The 23,832-nt window shown below is 44.3% G+C and overlaps 1 protein-coding gene across 6 annotated transcripts in view; it reads left to right on the top strand.

Moving 5' to 3' along the window:
* The window catches only part of si:ch211-225b11.4 (tRNA (32-2'-O)-methyltransferase regulator THADA), a 286,781-nt gene that overhangs the window by 195,842 nt on the left and 67,107 nt on the right, over positions 1-23,832 (top strand). For all 6 annotated transcript variants that reach the window (XM_068055469.1, XM_068055472.1, XM_068055471.1 and 3 more), the window contains 4 exons: positions 1,617-1,841; positions 18,807-19,011; positions 19,893-20,099; positions 21,040-21,278. In XM_068055469.1, coding sequence (XP_067911570.1) covers positions 1,617-1,841; positions 18,807-19,011; positions 19,893-20,099; positions 21,040-21,278 — 876 coding nt within the window. The remainder of the gene's footprint in view (positions 1-1,616; positions 1,842-18,806; positions 19,012-19,892; positions 20,100-21,039; positions 21,279-23,832) is intronic.

The following is a 23,832-nucleotide window of genomic DNA, read 5'->3' as shown; positions in this document are numbered from 1 at the left end:
GCCTGATTATTCGCAGTCTTGAACTTGCAGAGTTCTTGTTGTGGAGCTCTAGTGGTTGTAATACAGCCCAAAGCTGGTGTTATGTAGTTTGTTACCTTCACAGTTGGTTAATTTCAAAGTCACTTTGTGATGTCTCTGCTGTGATGGTTATTCTTCGTCAGCAGGGTTCTTGGCTTCTGCTGGATCCTTTTCACAAGCTTTCTGTGATGATGGCTTGATCTCCCCTCTCTCTCTCTCTCCAGAGAGCTACCTTTAAGGTAAAAATATCTCACGTTAGCTTCTGTTCGGAGATGCATGGTCCTCCCCACTGTTGTGATCACATAATGGGCCAAGATGTGATAACCATAGCCATTGTTTGATGTTTGAATGGGAATCATTCTTTTATGATGCTGCTTTACACCTTATTCCTGTTGGTTTGGCTATGAGCCAGACTGACTCCAGCATCCTCTTAGTTCTTTCATGTCAATCAGAGTCATTAATATGCAATAGTTCCTTTCAATTTCAAAGGGTTTCTCCCCAGAGCTATTTCAGAAAAGGTTAAAGAGCCTCATCCTTGCAGACGAGTTTGTACTGTCAGGGTTTACAGTATAGGAGTGGTCACATGGCTGCTGTTCCATTTTGACTGTGTATAAGTGTCCATGTTCTTATGATTTTGTTTAGCAGTTGACTTTTTAAGATTCATAATTCTTCCATTTCATTGTTTGTTTATTTCACCACGGCTCCTTCTGTGCATGACCGTTATCCTTCTAAACTATACTTATTAGATCCCTCTATCTAGGATTATTGTCCTGCCTACCAAAGTTACACCTTAATCACTCATGGCTGACGTCGTTATTGTCAGTTATTTTCTGGAACACGCATTTCTCGTATATAACACTCAGGCACTAAAAGCAGAAGACAAGCCCGGCTTTCTTTTCATGGGACTTGAAAGCCATCCTGTTGCTCTTGGAAAGCCTGTTGTTCCACAGTACAAAGATCTTTCATTATTAATCTTTAACTGCCAAAGATGTCCAACAAACAACTCTCCAGGAAGTCCAACACAGACAAACCAGATTAGGAGAGTATAATGAATTTTGATCTTTAACCCATTGGACCTGGGATCAAATCCAATCTAGTCAGCTGGATTTGGAATTCCCATTGCCCAGTGCAGATAAGGATGTGGACGGAACATGAACCTGTCCTTTCCTTTGCAGATCCAGTTAGATCTTCAGTTCTGATGTATTTCCAATATTGTAATACTTAGTTGAGGCTGGTATTCGCAGTTTTATATTTTCCCCCCATTTTGGCCTTGTGTTACTGACCAGTGGGACACGAACATTAGATCCAGTTTTTAAATGTGCCTTGCTGATGGGATGGTGTGGGTTGTGTCAGTGAGGAAAGTGGGGGTTAAAATGGCTAATTAGTTCCAGAAAGAGCTATATTACTGAACTAAATCTACTCAAACCCCAGGAATATTAATATTAATTAGCATCTGACTCACACTTGCTGTACCTATTCGGGCACTGTGGTCCTTGACACTGGGACAGTTAGAATCTGATAGACCTTCACTTGTGGCACTGAAGTATTGAATCAAGTAAGCTCACCATTATATATATTCTCCTCTCTGCTTGCTCCAGATTTCTCCAACCTTTGACCCGGCTGGCTGCCAATCCGATTCACAGTGTGCGAATGATGTCAGCAAAAGCTTTGGTTGCGCTGGTCCCACTCTCGGAATACAGCAAGGTCCTGACAGTGTTAATTGGAGATTTACCGCCCTGTGGCACCCCTACATCCCACAATATGCTGCACGGACAACTGCTGCAGGTGGAAGCTCTCCTGGGAGCCGGGCTGGAGACAGGATGGTGAGTGAATCAGTTTGTGCAAGCAGCCCGCCTGTCTATGTCAGCACCATTCAGAAACTAGCACAAGGAGTCTTTCCAGTTCACCTGACACCCAGGGGCCCAACATTTGCTTAGTAAACAACTTTAAACAAAAAATATTTAAAGTTTTGTCCAGATTTTACTGCTTGATGCAAGTTAGTACTTGCAGGAAATACTTGTAGGAAAAGGAAAAGAAAACTTCACAACAGACTAAAAAGTAGATATAAATAATCTAGACTAAGAAAGGTAAGTTATGTGTCAGGTCTGCAATATGTGGAATTTGTGGACAGCGAGACTGTCCCAAGCAAACACATCAGCAGCTGTCTCCATCTCTTCTCTGTCTGGCTCAGTCATTGAGCTGGTGTGCGAGTTGGGGACACTCAGACACACAAGGGAAGGAGCAGTATTTGGACCTTGGTCACAGCTTGCAGAGAGGTGCAGGGGATTCAGTAATTAGGTGACTTTGTAATGAGGATCTAGAGTCCCACATGGTTTATTACTTACCTGATGCTAGGGTCATAGAGGCATAACGGCACAGAAGGAGGCCATTCGGCCCATCAAGTTCATGCCGCTGTTCGAACAATTGAGTCAGTCCCATTCCCCCACTCTATCCCTGCAGCCCTACAAGTTTATTCCCCTTAAGTGCCCATCCGATTTCCTTTTGAAATCATTGATAGTCTCTACTTTCACCACCCTCATAGGCAGTGAATTCCAGGTCAATACCACTCTTCACATTGCCACCTGCATCTTTTGCCCAGAACCTTGAAGCTGTGTCCCCTAGTCCTTGTACCATCAGCCAATGGGAACAGCTTTTCTTTCTCTTTATCTGAACCTGTCATAATCTTGGACACCTCTATCAAATCTCCCCTCAATCTCCTTTGCTCCAAGGAGAACAACCCCAGCTTATCCAACCTAACCTTGTAGCTAAAATCCCTCATCCCTGGAACAATTCTGGTAAATCTCCTCTGCACCCTCTCAAGGACACTCACATCCTTCCTAAAGTGTGGTGGCCAGAACTGGGCACAGTACTCTAGTTGTAACCTAGCCAAAGCTTTATAAAGATTCAGCATAACTTCCCTGTGTTTGTACTCAATGCCTCTGATGTCCAAGATCCCATATACTTTGTTAACCACTCTCAATATGTCCTGCCACCTTCAAAGATCTATGCACATGAAACCCCAGGTCCCTATGTGCCTGTAAACTGTAAAACTATGCCAGTAAGTATAATTGCCTCTCCCTATGCCATCTGCCAAAATACATCACCTCAAACATCTTTGTATTAAATTCCACCTGCCACTCGTCTGCCCTTTCTTCTAACCTATTTATGTCCTGTTGTTCTCTATTGGTCTCTTCTTCACTGTGTGCCATACCTTCAAGTTTGGTATCATTGGCAAATTTTGAGATTCTGCTCTTTATTCCAAGAGCCAAGTCATTTATATGTACCAAAAAAAAACAGTGGTCCTAGCACTGACCCTTGCAGAGCACCACCATCCACCATCCTCCGGTCTGAAAAACAACCCATTTACCACCACTCACTGTTTTCCATCCTTAAGCCAATTTTTTGTGCAAGCTGACACTGACCCTCCTATTCCATAAGCCTCAGTTTTGTTAACCAGCCTTTTATGTGGTACTTTGTCAAACGCTTTCTTAAAATCCATATAGATAAAATCCATTGCTTTCCCTTCATCGACCTTCTGTCACTTCATCAGAAAATTCAATTAGATTAGTCAAACACAGTGTGCCTTTTACAAGTCTGTGCTGGCTAACCTTAACTAACTCAAATCTCTAGAAGTGTCAGTTGATATTTTCCATGATTAATGTTTCTTATGTTCTTGTGTTTCTAAAACCTTACCCATCGCTGACATTTTACTAACCAGTCTGTAGTTACTTGGAAGTCCTTACACCTTTTCTCGAATAAGGGTGTCACATTTGCCACTCTCCAATCTTCTGGCACCTCCCCTGTATATTGCTAAGGGAAGATTGGAGGATTATGTAAAGCCCCTCCGCTATCTCCATCCAACTTCCCTTAGCAACCTGGAATGCAAACCATCTGGACCTTGCGACTTATCCACTGTAAGCATAGCCAGCCTTTCCAGAACATCCTGCCTAATCACTCAAAAAAAAACCTTCATGCAGTCACCTCCAATCTCCCTAAAATATTTAGCTGAACAGTGAAAGTAAGGACAATCGATAATTTATAACACAATTTGGAAAATAAAGCGATTTGTTCCAAGTTGATTTTCAAAATTCAAAACTCATTTGGTCAGAATTTTTAGAAAGAATTGGGAAATATTTTCTCAAAAAGTACATTTGTTATGACCTCAGTGAGACCATTAACATTAAAAATACATTATCCCCCCCAGACCAATTTAAAGAATTACACAAGATATCACGTTTTAAGACTTATTATAACTAAACTAAAAGAAATCCCCATTAACTAAACAGTACTTGGTAATTAGTTGATATCCCAGATTACAAAGAAAGGTATTATCTTTACTTATCAGAATGCTTGAAAACCTCATACAACACCTCTACATTACACAGTCGTCTTTGATGGCAAAATCTTTGTGGTTAGGAGTCCCAAACTCCACCCAGTTGCAATGGGTTAGATCTTCCAGACCTTTTCAAAAATCAGTGTCCTCTTCGCTGACTTCTCCAAGCACTTCCGACCTAGTGTCCGTGAATACGTTCCTGGTGATCCCATTGGTCTTCTGCCTCTCCGCAAGCTTCAGCTTTCCAACCAGGATCAAGTCTTCGCAGCCTTTTACTGTATCAGGTGTCTGAGAGCAAGTGTTCCCCGTCCCCCACCCCCATCCCCCTCTTCCCAAACACACACCCCCACTACAACTCCGATGACTCCAACTCCATCTTAAACTTATAAAAATCACAGTTTTTAAAACATAATCATGTTACATAGTTGAACATTTATAACATGCTTAAAAAAAAAAATCGATAAACCTAGCTGAAGCCAAGATCCATAGTACCTGACACGATGAGATTAAAAATAGAAAAGAAAATGAGAAATAGCTGCTGAGGCACAGAAGCCTGTTAACTGCAGTAAATTCTTGCCTATCAATTTGCACCCCATCTTCTACCATCTCTGCTTCTACCAATAATTTGTCAGTATCCTCTTCATTAGTAAACACTGATACAAAGTACTCATTAAGTATTCTAGCCTTACCCTGTGCCTCTAAGCATATATCACCCACTTTGTCCCTGATAGGCTCCAACCTGCCTTTTACAACCTGCTTACTATTCACATGCCAGTAGAAATTTTTGAGTTCCCTTTTATGTCAACTGCCATTCTATTCTCATATTCTGTTTTTGCCAGTCGTATTTTCCTCTTCACTTCACCTCTCGACTCATTGTATTTGTCCTGCTTCTTGCTTGAGGAATTCACCTGATGCACCCTGTTTTTTTTGTTTCAACGTGGTCTTCATCTCTCTCGTCATCCAAGGAGGCTTTGGTTCGCTTACCTTTTGCCCTTGTTGGAATGTACCTAGCCTGTACCTGAAACATTTCCTCCTTAAAGATCATCCATTGCTCCATTATAGTTTTTCCTGTCAGGTTTTGGTTTCATTTTACCCTGGCTAGATCCTCTCTCATCCCATTGAACTAGTCCTCTTCCAAGTTAGAAGTTCTGCATTAGATTGTTCCTTTGCTGTTCTCCATTACTCATCTAAATCTTATGACATGATGGTCACTCTTATCCAAGTGTTCCCCCACAGACACGAGGTCCACTTGGCCCACCTCATTCCAGAACCAGATCCAGCAATGCCGCCTTCCTAGTAGGACCAAGAACATGCTGGTCAAAGAAGTTCCCGAACACATTTCAGAAATTCCTCCCCCTCCTTACTCGTTATTCTGACATTATCCCATTCGATATTTGGGGAATTAAATTCCTCCAATATCAGCATTCTTGCACATCTGTGTGATTTCCCTGCAGATTTGCTCCTCTCCCCTCCCTACCCCCCTGTGTCTCACTCATTATTTGGAGGCCTATAGAATACCCCGGGTAGTGTGATCATCCCCTTTTTGCTCCTCAACTCTAACCAAATGGATTCTGTCTTTGCCTCCTCAAGGACACCCTCTCTTTCCAACACTACAATATCTTCCCTAATCAGGACTACCACCCCACCTCCCTTTTTTCCTTCCCTATCTTTTCTGAACACCTTGTATCCTTGAATATTACATGCCCAGTCCTCACTGTTTTTAAGCCAGGTTTCTGTTTTTGGAACGTGAGAACATAGGAGCAGGAGTAGGCCATTCAGCCCATCGAGCCAGCTCTGCTATTCAATTAGATCATGGTTGATCATCGACTTCAACGTCACATTCCTGCACTCTTCCGACATCTTAGAGTAGGTTAAAGGTTCGGCACAACATCGTGGGCCGAAGGGCCTGTACTGTGCTGTACTGTTCTATGTTCTATGTTCTATCCCTTGATGTCATTATTATCCAGATATCTGTCGATTTCTGTCTTGAACATGCTCAATGATTGAGCTTCCACAACCCTCTGGGGTAGAGAATTCCAAAGATTCACCACCCTCTGAGTGAAGAAATTCTTTCTCATCTCAGTATTGAATGGCCTACCCCTTATTTTGACAATGTATCCACTGGTTCTAGACTCACCAGCCAGAGGAAACATCCTATCTACATCCAATTTGTCACACCCTGTAAGAATTTTGTAAGTTTCAATGAGGTCACCTCTCATTCTTCGAAACTCTAGAGAATACAGGCCCAGTTTTCTCAATCTCTCCTCATAAGACAATCCTGCCATCTCAGGGATTAGTCTGGTGAACCTCCGCTGCACTCCCTCTATAGCAAGTATATCCTTCCTTAGATGAGGAGACCAAAACTACACCCAATACTCCAGATGCAGTCTCACCAAGGCTGTATATAATTGCAGCAAGATGTCTACTCCTGTACTCAAAAAGCCTTGCGATGAGACCAGCATACCATTTGCCTTCCCAATTGCTTGCTACATCTGCGTACTAGCTTTTAGTGACTCATGAGCAAGGACACCAACACTTCCCAACCCCTCACCATTGAAGAAATACTCTGTCTTTCTGTTTTTTTTCCTACCAAAGTGGATAACTTCATACTTACATTATATTCCATCTACCATGTTCTTGCCCATTCACTTAGCCTGTCTAAGACTCCTGAAGCCTCCTTGCATCCTCCTCACAACTTACATTCCCACCTAGTTTTGTGTCATCAGCAAATTTGGAAATATTACATTTGGTCCCCACATCCAAATCATTTATTTATTTATATATATATATATATTGTAAACAGCTGTGGCCCTAGTACTGATCCTTGCGGTACCCTACTAGTAACATCCTGCCATCCTGAGAATGACCCGTTTATTCCTACTCTCTGCTTTCTGTCTGTTAACCAATTTTCAATCCATGTCAGTATATTACCCCCAATCCCATGTGCTCTAATTTTGTTCACTAACCTCCTATTTGGGACCTTATCAAAAACCTTCTGAAAATCCAAATGCACTACATCCTTTATCTAGGTTCTCCTTTATCTATGCTGCAAGTAATATCCTCAAAAAATTCCAACAGGTTTGTCAAACAGGATTTCCCTTTCACAAATCCATGTTGACTCTGCCCAATCATATTATTCTCTAAGTGTCTAGTTATCACATCCTTTATAATAGATTATAAAATTTTCCCTACTACTGACGTCAAACTAACAGGTCTGTAGTTCCCCATTTTCTCTCTTCCCTCTTTTCTTTCATAGTGGGGTTGCATTTGCTACTTTCCAGTCTGCGAGAACCTTTCCAGAATCTTTAGAATTTTGAAAGATAACCACCAATGCATCCACTATCTCTCGCCACCTCCAACACTCTGGGATGTAACTCATCTGGTCCAGGGGATTTATCAACCTTCAGTCCAGTTAATTTTTCTGAGTACTACCTTTTTATTCATAGTAATTTCTTTCAGTTCCTCACTTTCACAAGTCCTTTGGTTCCCTAGTATTTCTGGGGGATTTTTCTGTATCTTTCTCCGTGAAGACAGGCACAAAGTAAATGTTAGTTTCTCCGCCATTTCCCTATTCTCCATTATAAATTCTCCTGTCTCTGCCTGTAATGGACCCACATTTGTCCTTGCTAATCTTTTCCTTTTCACATACATAAAGAAGTTTTTACAGTCTTCCTTTGTGTTTCCCGCTAGCTTGCATTCATATTCTCTTTTTCTTTCAGTTTTTGGTCATCCTTTGCTGGATTCTAAATTACTCCCAATTCTCGGGCTTGCCACTTGTTTGGCAACCTTATTAGCCATGGTTGATTCATCTTTCCTGTTGCATCTTTGTGTCCTTGAGGACTGTATATTTATTGTAGGCCATGTAATACTTCTTTAAATACTAGCCATTGCCTGTCTACCGTCAAATCTTTTAATGTATTTTTCCAATCCACCACAGCCAACTTGCCCCTCATACCTTCATAGTTTCCTTTGTTCAGATTTAAGACTCTAGTTTCAGAATGAACTATGTCACTTTCAGACTTAATGTAAAATTGTATCATATTATGGTCACTATTTCCCAAAGGCACCTTTTCAGCAAGTTAAGAAGTGTGAGGTGATGCATTTTGGGAGGACTAACAAGGCAAGGGAATATACAATGGTTGGTAGGACCATAGGAAGTACAGAAGGTCAGAGGGACCTTGGTGTACTTGTCCATAGATCACTGAAGGCAGCAGAACAGGTAGATAAGGTGGTTAGGAAGGCATATGGGATACTTGCCTTTATTAGCCGAGGCATAGAATATAAGAGCAGGGAGGTTATGATGGAGCTGTACAAAATGCTAGTTAGGCCACAGCTGGAGTACTGTGTACAGTTCTGGGCACCACACTATAGGAAGGATGTGATTGCACTTGAGAGGGTGCAGAGGAGATTCACCAGGATGTTGCCTGGGCTGGAGCATTTCAGCTATGAAGAGAGACTGAAAAGGCTATGGTTGTTTTCCTTGGAACAGAGAAGGCTGAGGGGGGACATGATTGAGGTGTATAAGATTATGACGGGCATTGATAGATTAGATAGGAAGAAACTTTTTCCCTTCGCGGAGGTGTCAATAACCAGGGGGCATAGATTTAAGTAAGGGGCAGGAGGTTTAGAGGGGAATTGAGGGAAAAAAATGTCACCCAGAGAGTGGTTGGAATCTGGAACGCTCTGCCTGAAGAGGTGGTGGAGGCAGGAACCATCACAGCATTTAGATGAGCACTTGAAACGCCATAGCATACAAGGCTACGGGCCAAGTGCTAGAAAATGGGATTAGAATAGGTAGTTGCTTGATGGCCGGCACAGACATGATGGGCCAAAGGGCCTGTTTCTGTGCAGTATGACTATGACTATTATTAATTAACCCTTTCTCATCAGATAATAAATCTAAAATAGTCCAATCCCTAGTTGGCTAAGCTGCACAGGGAAGGGCAAGAGGACTATGGGAAGTGTAGTGTACAGGGATTCAATAGTTAAGGGAAGAGACAAATGTTTCTGCAGCAGCAGATGTGAATCCAAGATGGTATGTTGCCTCCCTGGTGCCAAGGTCAAGACTGTCATTGAGCAGCTGCAGAGCAGTCTGAGAGGGGAGGGTGAACAGTCAGTGGTCGTGGTCCACATCGGTACTAATGATAGAATAGATAGAAAGAGGAATGAGGTCCATCAGACAGATTTTAGGGAACTAGGAAGGAGACTAAAAAGTGGGAACTCAAAGTTAGTAATCTCCGGACTATTCCTGGTGCCTTATGCTAGTGAGTATAGAAATAGGAGGATAGAGCCGAAGAGTGGCTGGAGAGATGGTGCAGAAGGAAGGCCTTTCGATTCCTGGAGCAATGGGACTGGTTCTGGGAGAGGTGGGACCTGTAAAGAGCGGACAGGTTGCACCTGAACAGAGCCGGGATCTGTGCCCTGATGGGGTGGTTTGCTAGTTATTGGAGAAGGTTTAAACTAACTTGGCAGGGAGTAGGGAACGAGGATGTAACATTGGAAAGGATAAACAAGGTGCACAAAGGATTGGGAGAGACTGATAGCACTAGAGTAAGGAACTGTAAAGTATAAGGTGGAGTCAGAGTAAGAGGGAGTGTAACAAGGTCTAAATTAGGTTTCCTGTGCTTGTATGCGAATGCATGGAGTGTGATGAACTGCAGGCGTAAACAGCCTCATGTGACTATGATGTTGTGGCGCTAATGGAGACCTGGCACAAAATAGGGCAGGACTGCCCATTAAATATTTCTGGATACAAGATGTTCAGGAAAAATAGGGAAGGAATGAAAGGAGGAAGTTTTGATTAAGAAGGTGCTGGATAGAGAGATTTTCCTGGAGGGGCCAAGGACAGAAAATGTGTGGTTAGAGCTAAGAATCAATAGAGTTACTATTTCACTACTGGGTGTATTCTGTAAGCCACTGACTAGTGGGAAAGGAACAAATTTGCAATGAAATTACAGAGAGGTACAAAAACTATAGAGTAGTTATAATGAGAGGCTTTTAATTATCCTAATATAGACTGGGATAGTTATAGTGTAAAGGGCAGAGAGGGGGAAGAATCTCTGAAGGGTGTTCAGGAGACTTTTCTACATCAGTATGTGTCCAACCAAATGAGGATGGAGGCATTGCTAGACCTGATTCTGAGGAATGAGGTAGGTCAAGTGGATCAAGTGTAAGTAGGGGATCATTTAGGAAATAATGATCATTGTATCATAAAGTTTAGGTTAGCTATGGAAAAGGACATGGAGCAATCCAGAGTAAAAATAATTAATGGGGGAGAGCCAATTTCAGTGGGGTAAGAACAGATCTGGTCCAGGAAATTGGAATCAAAGATTGGCAGGCAAAATTGTAATGGAACAATGGGCTGCCTTTAAAGAGGAGAGGTTCAGGTACAGTCCAGGTACATTCCCACAAAGGGGAAGTCTAGGGCAAACAAAGCCAGAGCTCGCTGGATGATGGAAGAGATAAAGAATAAGATGAAGCAGAAAAATGGTACCTATGACATATGTCAGATTGATAATACAAGTGAGAACAAGACTGAATATAGAAAGTTCAGAAGGAAGTGAAAATGAAAAAGAAGCAACGGGAGAGTATAAGAAGAGACTGGCAGCTAATATAAAATGGAATCCAAAAGTCTTCAAAGGTGAAAATCATGAAAGGGTCATAAAAAGAAGGGTGTGCCAATTGGGAACCAAAAAGGGGATTTAAAATGGAGGCAGAGAGCATGGCTGAGGTACTAAATGAGTACTTTGCATCTGTCTTTACCAAGGAATAAGATACTATCAAAGACATAGTGAAAAAGCAGCTTTTTGAGACACTGAGCTAAAAATTGATGAAGAGCAGGTATTAGAAAGGCTGTTTGTACTTAAAGTTGATTAGTCTCCAGGACAGGATGAGATGTATCCGAGGATACTGAGGAAAGTAAGGGTGGAAATTGTGGAGGCACTGGCCACAATCGTCCAATACTCCTTAAATACAGAGGTGGTGCCAAAGGACTGGAAAATTGCAAATGTTCCACCCTTGTTCAAAAAAGGGTGTAAGGATAAGCCCAGCAACTGCAGGCCATTCAGTTTAACCTCAGTGATGGGAAAGCTTTTAGAAATGATAATCCTGACAAAATTAACAGTTACTTGGACAAATGTGGGTTCATTAAGGAAAGCCAGCACAGATTTGTTAAAGCGAATTGTGTTTAACTAACATGATTGAATTTTTTGATGATGTAACAGAGAGGGTTGATGAGGGTAATGCAGTTGATGAGGTGTACACGGACTTCCAAAAGGCATTTGATAAAGTGCCACACAACAGGCTTGTCAATAAAGTTAAAACCCATGGAATAAAAGGAATAGTATAGCATGGGTACCTTCTGTGAGCCGAGCAAGAGAAGAGGATAAATTGAGCCCGAGGATCGAGGCCCCGTCACTTACCTTCCGGGAGCAGAGAGCAGTCCAGGCTTGCCGGAGTTTGGAGAAAGGTCAACAGTGTCATCACAGGAAAGCTGCATGGTGATTGGCTGGGTAAGTAACAGCTGTTAGTTCCTGTAAATAGGGGAAAGTTTTTTTTTAAACCTACCTTATAAGGTTAGTACTACTAAAGTGTGTTTTTTTTTTAGTGTAATTTATTCAGGACTTTAGATTGTAGTGGGTTGTGTTTGGAGTAGAACAAGGCTCCTAGTGTACTTAGTTTTTTTAAAGGGAATAACTAATTAATCTAAAGGTAAGTCATGGCAGGAGAGCTCAGTCCCGTGATATGCTCCTCCTGCGCTAAGTGCGAAATCAGGGACGCTTCCAGTGTCCCTGACGACCATGTGTGCAGGAAGTGTATCCATCTGCCACTGGATACCCGCATTACGGAGCTGGAGTTGCGGGTGGATTCACTGTGGAGCATCTGCGATGTTGAGGACGTCGTAGCACATTTAGTGAGGTGGTCACACCGCAGGTAATGGCTGCACAGGCAGAAAAGGGATGAGTGACCACCAAATAGAGTAGTAGGCACAGGCAGGTAGTACAGGAGTCCCCTGTGGCCATCACCCTCTCAAACAGATATACCGCTTTCGATACTGTTGGAGGGGACGGTCTCCCAAGGGGCAGCAGCAGCAGCCAAGTTCGTGGCACCACGGATGGCTCTGCTGCACAGCATTGGGGGAGGGGGGGAAAGACTGGGAGAACCATAGTGATAGGAGATTCAATTGTAAGGGGAAGAGACAGGCGTTTCTGTGGCCGCAAATGCGGTTCCAGGATAGTATGTCGCCTCCCTGGTGCTAGGGTCAAGGATGTCTCAGAGCGGCTGCTGGACATTCTGAAGTGGGAGGGTGAACAGCCAGTGGTCATGGTACATGTCTGTACCAACGACATAGGTAGAAAAAGGGATGAGGTCCTGCAAGTTGAATTTAAGAAGTTAGGAGCTAAATTAAAAGGCAGGACCTGAAAGGTAGTACTCAGGATTACTTCCTGTACCACGCGTTAGTGAGTATAGGAACAGGAGAATAGACCAGATGAATATTATAAAGTTAAAAAAATAATGTTAAATGTTATAACCAGGATGTCTTGCTGCAATTATACAGGGCCTTGATGAGGCCACACCTGGAATATTGTGTTTTGGTCTCCTTATCTGAGGAAGGATGTTCTTGCTATCGAGGGAGTGCAGTGAAGGTTTACCAGACTGACCAGTGACCGAAGAAGGGTCACTGACCCGAAACGTTAACTCTGCTTCTCTTTCCGCAGATGCTGCCAGACCTGCTGAGTGATTCCAGCATTTCTTGTTTTTGTTTCAGACTGATTCCTGGGATGGCGGGACTGACGTATGAGGAGAGATTGAGTCAGTTAGGATTATATTCGCTGGAGTTCAGAAGAGTGAGGAGGGATCTCATAGAAACCTATAAAATTCTAACAGGACTTGACAGGGTAGATGCAGGAAGGATGTTCCCGATGGTGGGGGAGTCCAGAACCAGGGTCATAGTCTAAGGATACGGGGTAAACCTTTCAGGACTGAGATGAGGAGAAATGTCTTCACCCAGAGAGTGGTGAGCCTGTGGAATTCGCTACCACAGAAAGGCAGTTGAGGTCAAAACATTGTCTGTTTTCAAGAAGGAGTTAGATATGGCTCTTGGGGTGAAAAGGATCAAAGGATATGGGGGGAAAGCGGGAACAGGTTACTGAGTTGGATGATCAGCCATGATCATAATGAATGGCGGAGCAGGATCGAAGGGCCGAATGGCCTACTCCTGCTCCTATTTTCTATGTTTCTATGAATGAGTGGCAGGAGAAATGGTGCAGGATGGAGGGATTTAGATTCCTGGGACATCGGGACCGGTTCTGGGGAAGGTGGGACCTGTAGAAGCTGGACGGGTTTACACACAGGCAGGACTGGAACCGATGTTCTCGCAGGGGCATTTGCTACTATGTTGGGAAGGATTTAAACTAGAATGGCAGGGGGATGAGAACCTGAGCGGGGAGACTGAGGAGGAGGAAACGAGGATAGAAACGAAAGACAGGAAACAAAAAGACTAATGTGGAAGGCATAGAAATCAAGGGCAAGAAACAAATAGGGCCATAGTGCGAAATAATGCTACGATGACTAAGAATGTTAAAAAGACAAGCCTAAAGGCATTGTATCTCAATGTACGGAGTATTCGCAATAAGGTAGACAAATTAACCACGCAAACAGATGTTAATGGATACAATTACGGAGACATGGCTGCAGGGTGACCAAGGATGGGAACTGAACATCCAAAGGTATTCAATATTTAGAATGACAGGCAAAAAGGGAAAGGAGGTGGAGTAGCGTTAGTAAAAGAGGAAATCGATACAATCGTGAGGAAGGATATTAGCTCAGAGAATCCTGATGTGGAATCTGCATGGGTGGAGCTAAGAAACACCAAGGGGCAGAAAACGTTGGTGGGGGTTGTCTATAGACTCTCAAAAAGCAGTGGTGATGTAGAGGAGGGCATTAAACAGGAAATTAGAGGCGCATGTAATAAGGGTGCAACTGTAATTATGGGTGATTTAATCTACATATAGATTGGGGAAACCAAATTAGCAATAATACTGTAGAGGAGGAATTCCTGGAGGGCAGATGTGATGGTTTTTTGGACCAAGACGTTAAGGAACCAACTAGAGAACAGGCCATCCTAGACTAAGTATTGTGTAATGAGAAAGGATTAGTTGACAGTCTTATTGTGCGGGGTCCCTTGGGGAAGAGCGACCATAACATGATAGAATTCTAATTAAGATGGAGAGTGAGAGAGGTGATTCTGAGACTACGGTCCTGAATCTAAATAAAGGAAGCTATGAAGGTATGAGGCATGAGTTGGCTATGATAGATTGGGGAACGTTACTTAAATGGTTGACAGTGGATAGGCAATGGCTAGCATTTAAAGGGTGCTTGGATGAATTACAACAATTGTTCATTCCTGTCTGGCGCAAAAATAAAACAGGAAGGGTGGCTCAACCGTGGTTTACAAGAGAAATTAGGGATAGTATTAGATCCAAGGAGAAGAAATATAAAATGGCCAGAACAAGCAGCAAACCTGAGGATTGGGAGCAGCTTAGAATTCAGCACAGGAGGACAAAGGTATTGATTAAGAAGGGGAAAATAGAGTATGAGAGTAAGCTTGCAGAGAACATAACAACTGACTGTAAAATCTTCTGCAGATATATGAAAAGAAAAAGATTATTGAAGACAAATGTGGGTCCCTTGCAGTCAGAAACGGGGGAATTTATAATGGGAAACTAAGAAATGGCAGACCAATTAAATACATACTTTGGTTCTGTCTTCACAAAGGAGGAAACAAATTACCTCCCGGAAATGTTGGGGAACATAGGGTCTAGTGAGAAGGAGGAACATAGGGTCCAGTGAGCCACACTTAGTGTTTTATTTTTGCACCAGACAGGAATAAACAATTGTTGCAATTCATCCATGCGCTCTTTAAATGCTAGCCATTGCCTATCCACTGTCAACCCTTTAAGTAGCATTCCCCTATCTATCATAGCCAACTCGTGAGTATTAGTAGGGAAATTAATGGGATTGAAGGCCGATAAATCCTCAGGGCCTGATAACTTACATCCCAGAGTACTTAAGGAAGTGGCCCGAGAAATAGTAGATGGTAATTTTTCAAAATTCTATAGACTCTGGAACAGTTCCAAGAGATTGGAGGTGGCTAATGTAACCCCCGCTATTTCAAAAAGGTAGAGAAAAAACAGGGAATTATAGACCGGTTAGCCTGATATCAGTAGTGGGGAAAATGCTGGAGTCCATTATAAAAGATGTAATAGCAGAGTGCTTGGAAAACAATGAGGGGATCGGACAAAGTCAACATGGATTTACAAAAGGGAAATCATGCTTGACAAATCTACTGGAATTTTTTGAGGATGTAACTAGTAGAATAGATAATGGCGAACCAGTGGATGTGGTGTATTTGGACTTTCAGAAGGCTTTTGATAAAGTCCCACATAATCTTTTTATTTTTATTTATTTTATTCAGAGATACAGCACTGAAACAGTCCCTTCGGCCCACCGAGTCTGTGCCGACCAACAACCACCCATCTATGCTAACCCCACAATAATGCCATATGCCCTACCACCTACCTACACTAAGGGCAATTTATAATGGCCAATTTACCTATCAAGCTGCAAGTCTTTTGGCTGTGGGAGGAAACCGGAGCACCCGGAGGAAACCCACGCAGACACAGGGAGAACTTGCAAACTCCACACAGACAGTACCCAGAATTGAACCCGGGTCCCTGGAGCTGTGAGGCTGTGGTACTAACCACTGTGCCGCCCTTGGCCATTATAAATTGACCCTAGTATAGGTCAATTGTGGGGATGTGAGAGGGTAATGGGATTCATGTAGGATTAGTATAAATGGGTGGTTGATGGTCGGCACAGTCGGCACAGACTCGGTGGGCCGAAGGGACTGTTTCAGTGCTGTATCTCTACATAAAATAAAATTAAAAAAATACAGCAGCAAGGATGTCTTGCTGCAATTATACAAGGCCTTGGTGAGACCATATCTGGAGTATTGTGTGCAGTTTTGGTCTCCTTATCTGAGGAAGGATGTTCTTGCTATGGAGGGAGTGCAGTGAAGGTTTACCAGACTGATTCCTGGGTTGGCAGGACTGACTTATGAAGAGAGATTGTGTCAATTAGGCTTGTATTCGCTAGAGTTTAGAAGAATGAGACGGGATCTCATAGAAACCTACAAAATTAGAGTCATAGAGTGATACAGCACTGAAACAGGCCCTTCGGCCCACCGAGTCTATGCTGACCATCAACCACCCATTTATACTAATCCTACATTGATCCCATATTCCCTACCACATCCCCACCTTCCCTCAATTCTCCTACCACCTATCTATACTAGGGACAATTTATAATGGCCAATTTACCTATCAACCTGCAAGTCTTTGGCTGTGGGAGGAAACCGGGGCACCCTGAAGAAACCCATGCGGTCACAGGGAGAATTTGCAAACTCCGCACAGGCAGTACCCAGAACTGAACCCAGGTCGTTGGAGCTGTGAGGCTGCGGTGCTAACCACTGCGCCGCCCAATTCTAACAGGACTGGACAGACTAGATGCAAGAAGGATGTTCCTGATGGTGGGGGAGTCCAGGACCAGGTGACACAGTCTAAGGATAAGGGGTAAGCCATTTAGGACTGAGATGAGGAGGGATTTCTTCACCCAGAGAGTGGTGAATCTGTGGAATTCTCCACCGCAGAAAGTAGTTGAGGCCAAATCATTAAATATATTCAAGAAAGAATTAGATATAGTTCTTAGGAATAATGGGATCAAGGGATACGGGGAGAAAGCGGGAACAGTTTCCTGAGTTTGGATGATCAGCCATGATCATAGCAGAGCAGGCTCAAAGGGCCGAATGGCCTACTCCTGCTCCTATTTTTCTATGTTTCTATGAAATTGGCTGAATGGCAGGAAACAGAGTCGTGGTGAACGATTGTTTTTTTGGACTGAAGGAAGTTTTATAGTGGGTTCCGCAGTGGTGAGTATTAGGACGGCTGCTTTTCTTGATCTGTATAAATGATGGATGTCCAGAGCACAATTTCTAAATTTGCAGTTATCAAGTTCGTGAAATGCGATTTGTTAGCTTTTCTTAATTTATCTACAGTTGTTCAAGTGACAGATAATTTTGTCCCGATTTATCATTTCTAAAAGCTTTCCTACTACTGAGGTTAAACTGACTGGCCTGTAGTTGCTGTGGTTATCTTTACATCCTTTTTTGAACAAGTGTGGGTAACATTTGCAATTCTTCAGTTCTCTGGCACCACCCCTGTATCTAAGAAAGAGCCTCTGCAGTTTTCACCCCGACTTCCTGCAGTATCCTTGGATGCATCTCATCCAGTCCTGGTGACTTATCAATATTAAGTACATCCAGTGTCTCAACTACCTCCTCTTTCAGTATGACTTTTGGCAGCATCATCTTCTTTGGTAAAGACAGATGCAAAGTACTCATTTAGTACCTCAGCCATGCTCTCTTCCTCCATGTGTAGATCCCCTTTTTGTTCCCTAATCAGACTCACCGCTCCTCTTACCACCCTTCTATTTATTTATTTAGAGATACAGCACTGGAACAGGCCCTTCGGCCCACCGAGTCTGTGCCGACCAACAACCACCCATTTATACTAATCCTACACTAATCCCATATTCCCCATCACCTACCTATACTAGGGGCAATTTACAATGGCCAATTTACCTATCACCTGCAAGACTTTGGCTGTGGGAGGAAACCAGAGCACCCGGCGAAAACCCACACGGTCACAGGGAGAACGTGCAAACTCCATACAGGCAGTACCCAGAATCGAACCTGTGAGGCTGCGGTGCTAACCACTGCGCCACTGTGCCGCCTCACATTTATATGCGAGATCAGTTGTTAATTTTAAATCTGAGATTGATAGAGGCCTATTCCTGTTGCTATGATACATCCAGAGCCCAGTACACCGAAACCTCTACACACCTAGATTACTCACTTGCTGCCACTGCTGCAGGTCCTGCAGGGCCTTCACTCACGAACTGTCTGCTGGACCAATACTGGCTAGCATGGGATTCTTGGTATTAGGAGGCAGGACATCCAAGCTTAATACAGCAACTGACAGGTACCCTCATGTACAACTGTTAGTTCTGGAACTATAGTCTATTCATATCAATGGATTCCTTGGCCCCATTTGGGTGTAACTTAATGCAACATCACCAAATGGAGGAGCTTAACATTAGGTGACCCGGGAGTATTCCTGGACCACTTCCTGGTACCAGACATCTCCTGAGTGGTCAAACATTATGAACAAATGGCACATTGTTTGGGAAATCGTCCATAGGCCGCTAGAGCATTTCCGCATTTAAAACATCTCTCCACTGTCGCTGGACTTAAAACTCAGCATTGCACTGTTTGTGTACTTAGTATTTCTAAACAGCACCAGTCTCCTGTGCATACAATCTGTCTCTTATTCTCCAGCTTCACTCCCCAGGAGCTGCAGGACCTGGTGATGAGTCTGGAAACGAAGCTTTGGCTGGTTTACCCGACCCAGCGCTGTCTACTGATACGCACTACCTACCTGAAGATAGTTTCCTTCGTGGTGAATCTGTGCAGTCAGGATTTCTTGTGCAGCCTCCAGATGGTGCTTCTTACTGAGCTGGAGTCCCCACCCTCCAGGCTGATGGTAGACTAATTATTTATTCTTTAATTGTGTCCAAAAGGAAAATGGAGAACAGTATTATAAGAATCTGCGAAACATCATTAAAGAGCCCATTGAAATCCGTCCCTCCGACACCCTCACTCTCACATTGAAACCCATCCCTCCAACACCCTCACTCTCACATTGAAACCCATCCCTCCGACACCCTCACTCTCACATTGAAACCCGTCCCTCCGACACCCTCACTCTCACATTGAAACCCATCCCTCCGACACCCTCACTCTCACATTGAAACCCGTCCCTCCAACACCCTCACTCTCACATTGAAACCCGTCCCTCCGACACCCTCACTCTCACATTGAAACCCGTCCCTCCGACACCCTCACCCACATTGAAACCTGTCCCTCCGACACCCCCACATTGAAACCTGTCCCTCCGACACCCTCATTGAAACCCCTCCCTCCGACACCCTCACCCACATTGAAACCCCTCCCTCCGACACCCTCACCCACATTGAAACCCCTCCCTCCGACACCCTCACCCACATTGAAACCCCTCCCTCCGACACCCTCACCCACATTGAAACCCCTCCCTCCGACACCCTCACCCACATTGAAACCCCTCCCACCGACACCCTCACTCTCTCATTGAAACCTCCACCTCCGACACCCTCACATTGAAACCCGTCCCTCCAACACCCTCACTCTCTCATTGAAACCCCCACCTCGGGCACCCTCACCCTCGCATTGAAACCCGTCACTATTACAGGTTATAACACTCCTCCCATTACAATGCCTCTGGTGATCTACTCATTCTATGAACTGTCGTTGTTCTGATACATTCCGTGAGTTCTGACATATTGTTGATGCCCATGTGCGTGACCTACGATGGTTTTTTTAATCTAGATCGGCTCCGGGATCTTTCGCAGAACTGTTACTCACTTCCTGTGTACCAAGGCAGTGAGAGCAGGAGGCTTTCATCAGCTGGAACAGATTCGCAAGTTCCTGTTGTCTGATGACATTGAGGTCAGTGTTGCCGTCCTCACCTGGATCACAGAGGACCATGGCTGCAAGGACGAGCTGGCTGGCCCCTGGATATTGAAACATCTACTGGTATAGCAGCCATTCAATTTCTTATTGTTGGTAGGGGGTAACAAACTGGGAATATGTCTGTGCAGTGCGACTGATGGTACATTGTGCAGAATTGGTGTTAAAGTAAAACAACTTAGATTTATGTTGCCCCTTTAACATATGAGGCATATAATTCACTGGGGTACAGTTCCTGAAGGTGCTGACTCTCTCTGGGGTACAGTTCCTGAAGGTGCTGACTCTCTCTGGGATACAGTTACTGAAGGCACTGACTCTCTCTGGGGGACAGTTCCTGAAGGTGCTGACTCTCTCTGGGGGACAGTTCCTGAAGGCACTGACTCTCTCTGGGGGACAGTTCCTGAAGGTGCTGACTCTCTCTGGGGGACAGTTCCTGAAGGTGCTGACTCTCTCTGGGATACAGTTACTGAAGGCACTGACTCTCTCTGGGGGACAGTTCCTGAAGGTGCTGACTCTCTCTGGGGCCCAGTTCCTGAAGGCACTGACTCTCTCTGGGGGACAGTTCCTGAAGGCACTGACTCTCTCTGGGGGACAGTTCCTGAAGGTGCTGACTCTCTCTGGGGTACAGTTCCTGAAGGTGCTGACTCTCTCTGGGGTACAGTTCCTGAAGATGCTGACTCTCTCTGGGGTACAGTTCCTGAAGGCACTGACTCTCTCTGGGGGACAGTTCCTGAAGGTGCTGACTCTCTCTGGGGTACAGTTCCTGAAGATGCTGTCTCTCAATGATGCCTTTACTATGGATGGGACACTGTGTGTGCAAATGAAAAGGAGAGACTAAAACGAAAAGAAGGTTGGCAATGCACAGAGGTTAAAGGAAAATGAGCCCTTCACTGTGTTGATCTCATTATTTGTTTGAGGCATTGTACAGATTGTTAATTGGTGTTTTGTTTGTGATATTTAGCAGAGTTCACTGACAAAGTCATTGCTTTTTAAATGGTGTGTGCAGAGCAACCTACAGAGGGTGTTGGAGGAGCAGCTGAGCGTGGAGCACTTGAAACACTGGTTGGAGGCGATTGTGTTGCTGCAGGAAAACCATCGTGGACTGGAGTTGATGGCAATACCTGAAGGGCTGGGACAACAAGTACGCTGCATTGAGATATTGTTGTCTGAAATGGAAATGGCAAAGTATGGACCCATTCTACACTGTAAGGCCCTGCATGCAGTCAGCGTGCTGCTGGCTGAGAGGTGAGACCATGAGCGCTGGTGAGGGGCAGTGTGAACACTGTTAGTGGGCGGGGGGATATCCGTTGGAACAGTTCACCACCCCTGTGGTGCAGCTTATTTTAGGTCTCTCACTGGGGTACAGTAATACAAAAGCAAAATACTGCAGATGCTGGAAATCTGAAGTAAAAGCATAAAATGCTGCAAATACTCAGCAGGCCTGGCAGTATCTGTGGAGAGAGAAACAGAGTTAACATTTCAGGTCTGTGACCTTTCTGGGGTACAGTACTGGTGGGTCCAGGTCTGTCACTATATGAAACTGGGGTACAGTACTGGTGGTACAGATCTGTCACAGTAAAACACGGGTACAGTATTGGTGGATACAGGTCTGTCACTGTATATCTCGGGTACAGTACTGGTGGAGACAGGTCTGTCACTGTATATCTCGGGTACAGTACTGGTGGAGACAGGTCTGTCACTGTATAACATGGGTACAGTACTGATGGGTACAGATCTGTCACTACAATACTGCGGTACAGTACTGGTGGAGACAAGACTGTCACTATACAATACTGGGGTACAGTACTGATGGGTACAAGTCTGTCACTGTATAAAACTGGAAAATAGCACTGGTGGTACAGATGAGTCACTGTATAACATGGGTACAGTACTGATGGGTACAAGTCTGTCACTATAACACTGGGGTACAGTACTGCTGGAGACAGGTCTGTCACTGTATAACACTGGGGTACAGTACTGGTGGGGGATAGGTCTGTCCATGTAATACTGGGGGACAGTACAGGTGGGTACAGGTCTGTCTCCATAACACTGGGGTACAGTACTGGTGGGGACAGGTCTCTCTGTATAAAACTGGAAAGTAGCACTGGTGGTACAGATGAGTCACTGTATAACATGGGTACAGTACTGGTGGATACAGGTCTGTCACTGTATAACAGGTACAGTACTGATGGGTAAAGATCTGTCACTATAATACTGGGGTACAGTACTGGTGGAGACAGGTCTGTCACTATAATGCTGGGGTATAAGTACTGCTGGGTACAAGTCTGTCACTATAATACTGGGGTACAGTACTGGTCGAGACAGGTCTGTCACTGTACCACATTGGGGTACAGTATTGCTGGAGCTAGGGCTGTCACTGTATAACACTAAGATACAGTACTGGTGGGTACAGGTCTGTCACTGTATAAAACTGGAAAATAGCACTGGTGGTACAGATGAGTCACTGTATAACATGGGTACAGTACTGGTGGGTACAGGTCTGTCCCTGTATAACACGGGTACAGTATTGGTGGGGACAGGTCTGTCACAATAACACACGGTACAGTACTGGTGGGGACAGGTCAGTCACTGTATAGCGTAGAAAATGGGAGCAGGAGTAGGCCATTCGGCCCTTCGAGCCTGCTGTGCCATACATTATGATCATGGCTAATCATCCAACTCAGTAACCGCTTTCTCCCCCTATCCTTTGATCCCTTTCGCCCAAGAGCTATATCTAACTCTTTCTTGAAAACATACAATGTTTTGGCCTCAACTGCTTTCTGTGATAGTGAATTCCACAGGCTCACCACTCTCTGGGTGAAGACATTTCTCCTCATCTCTGTCCTGAAAGGTTTACCCCGTATCCTTAGACTGACCCCTGCTTCTGGACTCCCCCACCATTGGGAACATCCTTCCTGCATCTACCCTGTCAAGTCCTGTTAGAATTTTATAGGTTTCTATGAGATCCCCCCTCACTCTTCTGAACTCCAGCGAATATATTCCTAACCGACTCAATCTCTTCTCATACGTCAGTCCTGCCATCCCAGGAATCAGTCTGGTAAACCTTCGCTGCACTCCCTCCATAGCAAGATCATCCTTCCTCAGATAAGGAGACCAAAACTGCGCACAATATTCCAGGTGAGGCCTCACCAAGGCCCTGTATAATTGCAGCAAGACATCCCTGCTTCTGTACTCCAGTCCTCTCGCTATGAAGGCCAACATACCATTTTCCTTTTTTACCACTTGTTTGACCTGCATGCTTACCTTCAGCAACTGGTGTACAAGAACACCCAGGTCTCGTTCCATATTTCCCTCTCTCAGTTTACAGCCGTTCAGATAATAATCTGCCTTCCTGTTTTTGCTACCAAAGTGGATAACCTCACATTTATCCACATTATACTGCATCTGCCATGTATTAGCCCACTCACTCAACTTGTCCAAATCACCCTGAAGCCTCTCTGCATCCTCCTCACAACTCACCCTTCCAACCAGTTTTGTGTCGTCTGCAAATTTGGAGATATTACATTTAGTTCCCTCATCTAAATCATGAATATATATTGTGAATATCTGGGGTCCTAGCACCGATCCCTGTGGTACCCCACTAGTCACTGCCTGCCATTTGGAAAAAGACCCGTTAATCCCAACTCTTTGTTTCCTGTCTACCAACCAATTTTCTATCCATCGCAATACACTACCCCCAATCCCATGCGCTTTAATTTTACATGCTAATCTCTTATGTGGGACTTTGTCGAAAGCCTTCTGAAAGTCCAAATAAACCACATCCACTGGCTCCCCCTCA

Source organism: Heterodontus francisci, chromosome 23, assembly GCF_036365525.1.
Source record: "Heterodontus francisci isolate sHetFra1 chromosome 23, sHetFra1.hap1, whole genome shotgun sequence".
Classification (NCBI taxonomy): domain Eukaryota; kingdom Metazoa; phylum Chordata; class Chondrichthyes; order Heterodontiformes; family Heterodontidae; genus Heterodontus; species Heterodontus francisci.
Note: the sequence above shows the minus strand (reverse complement) of the source record. Positions and strands in the feature narration are given on the sequence as shown.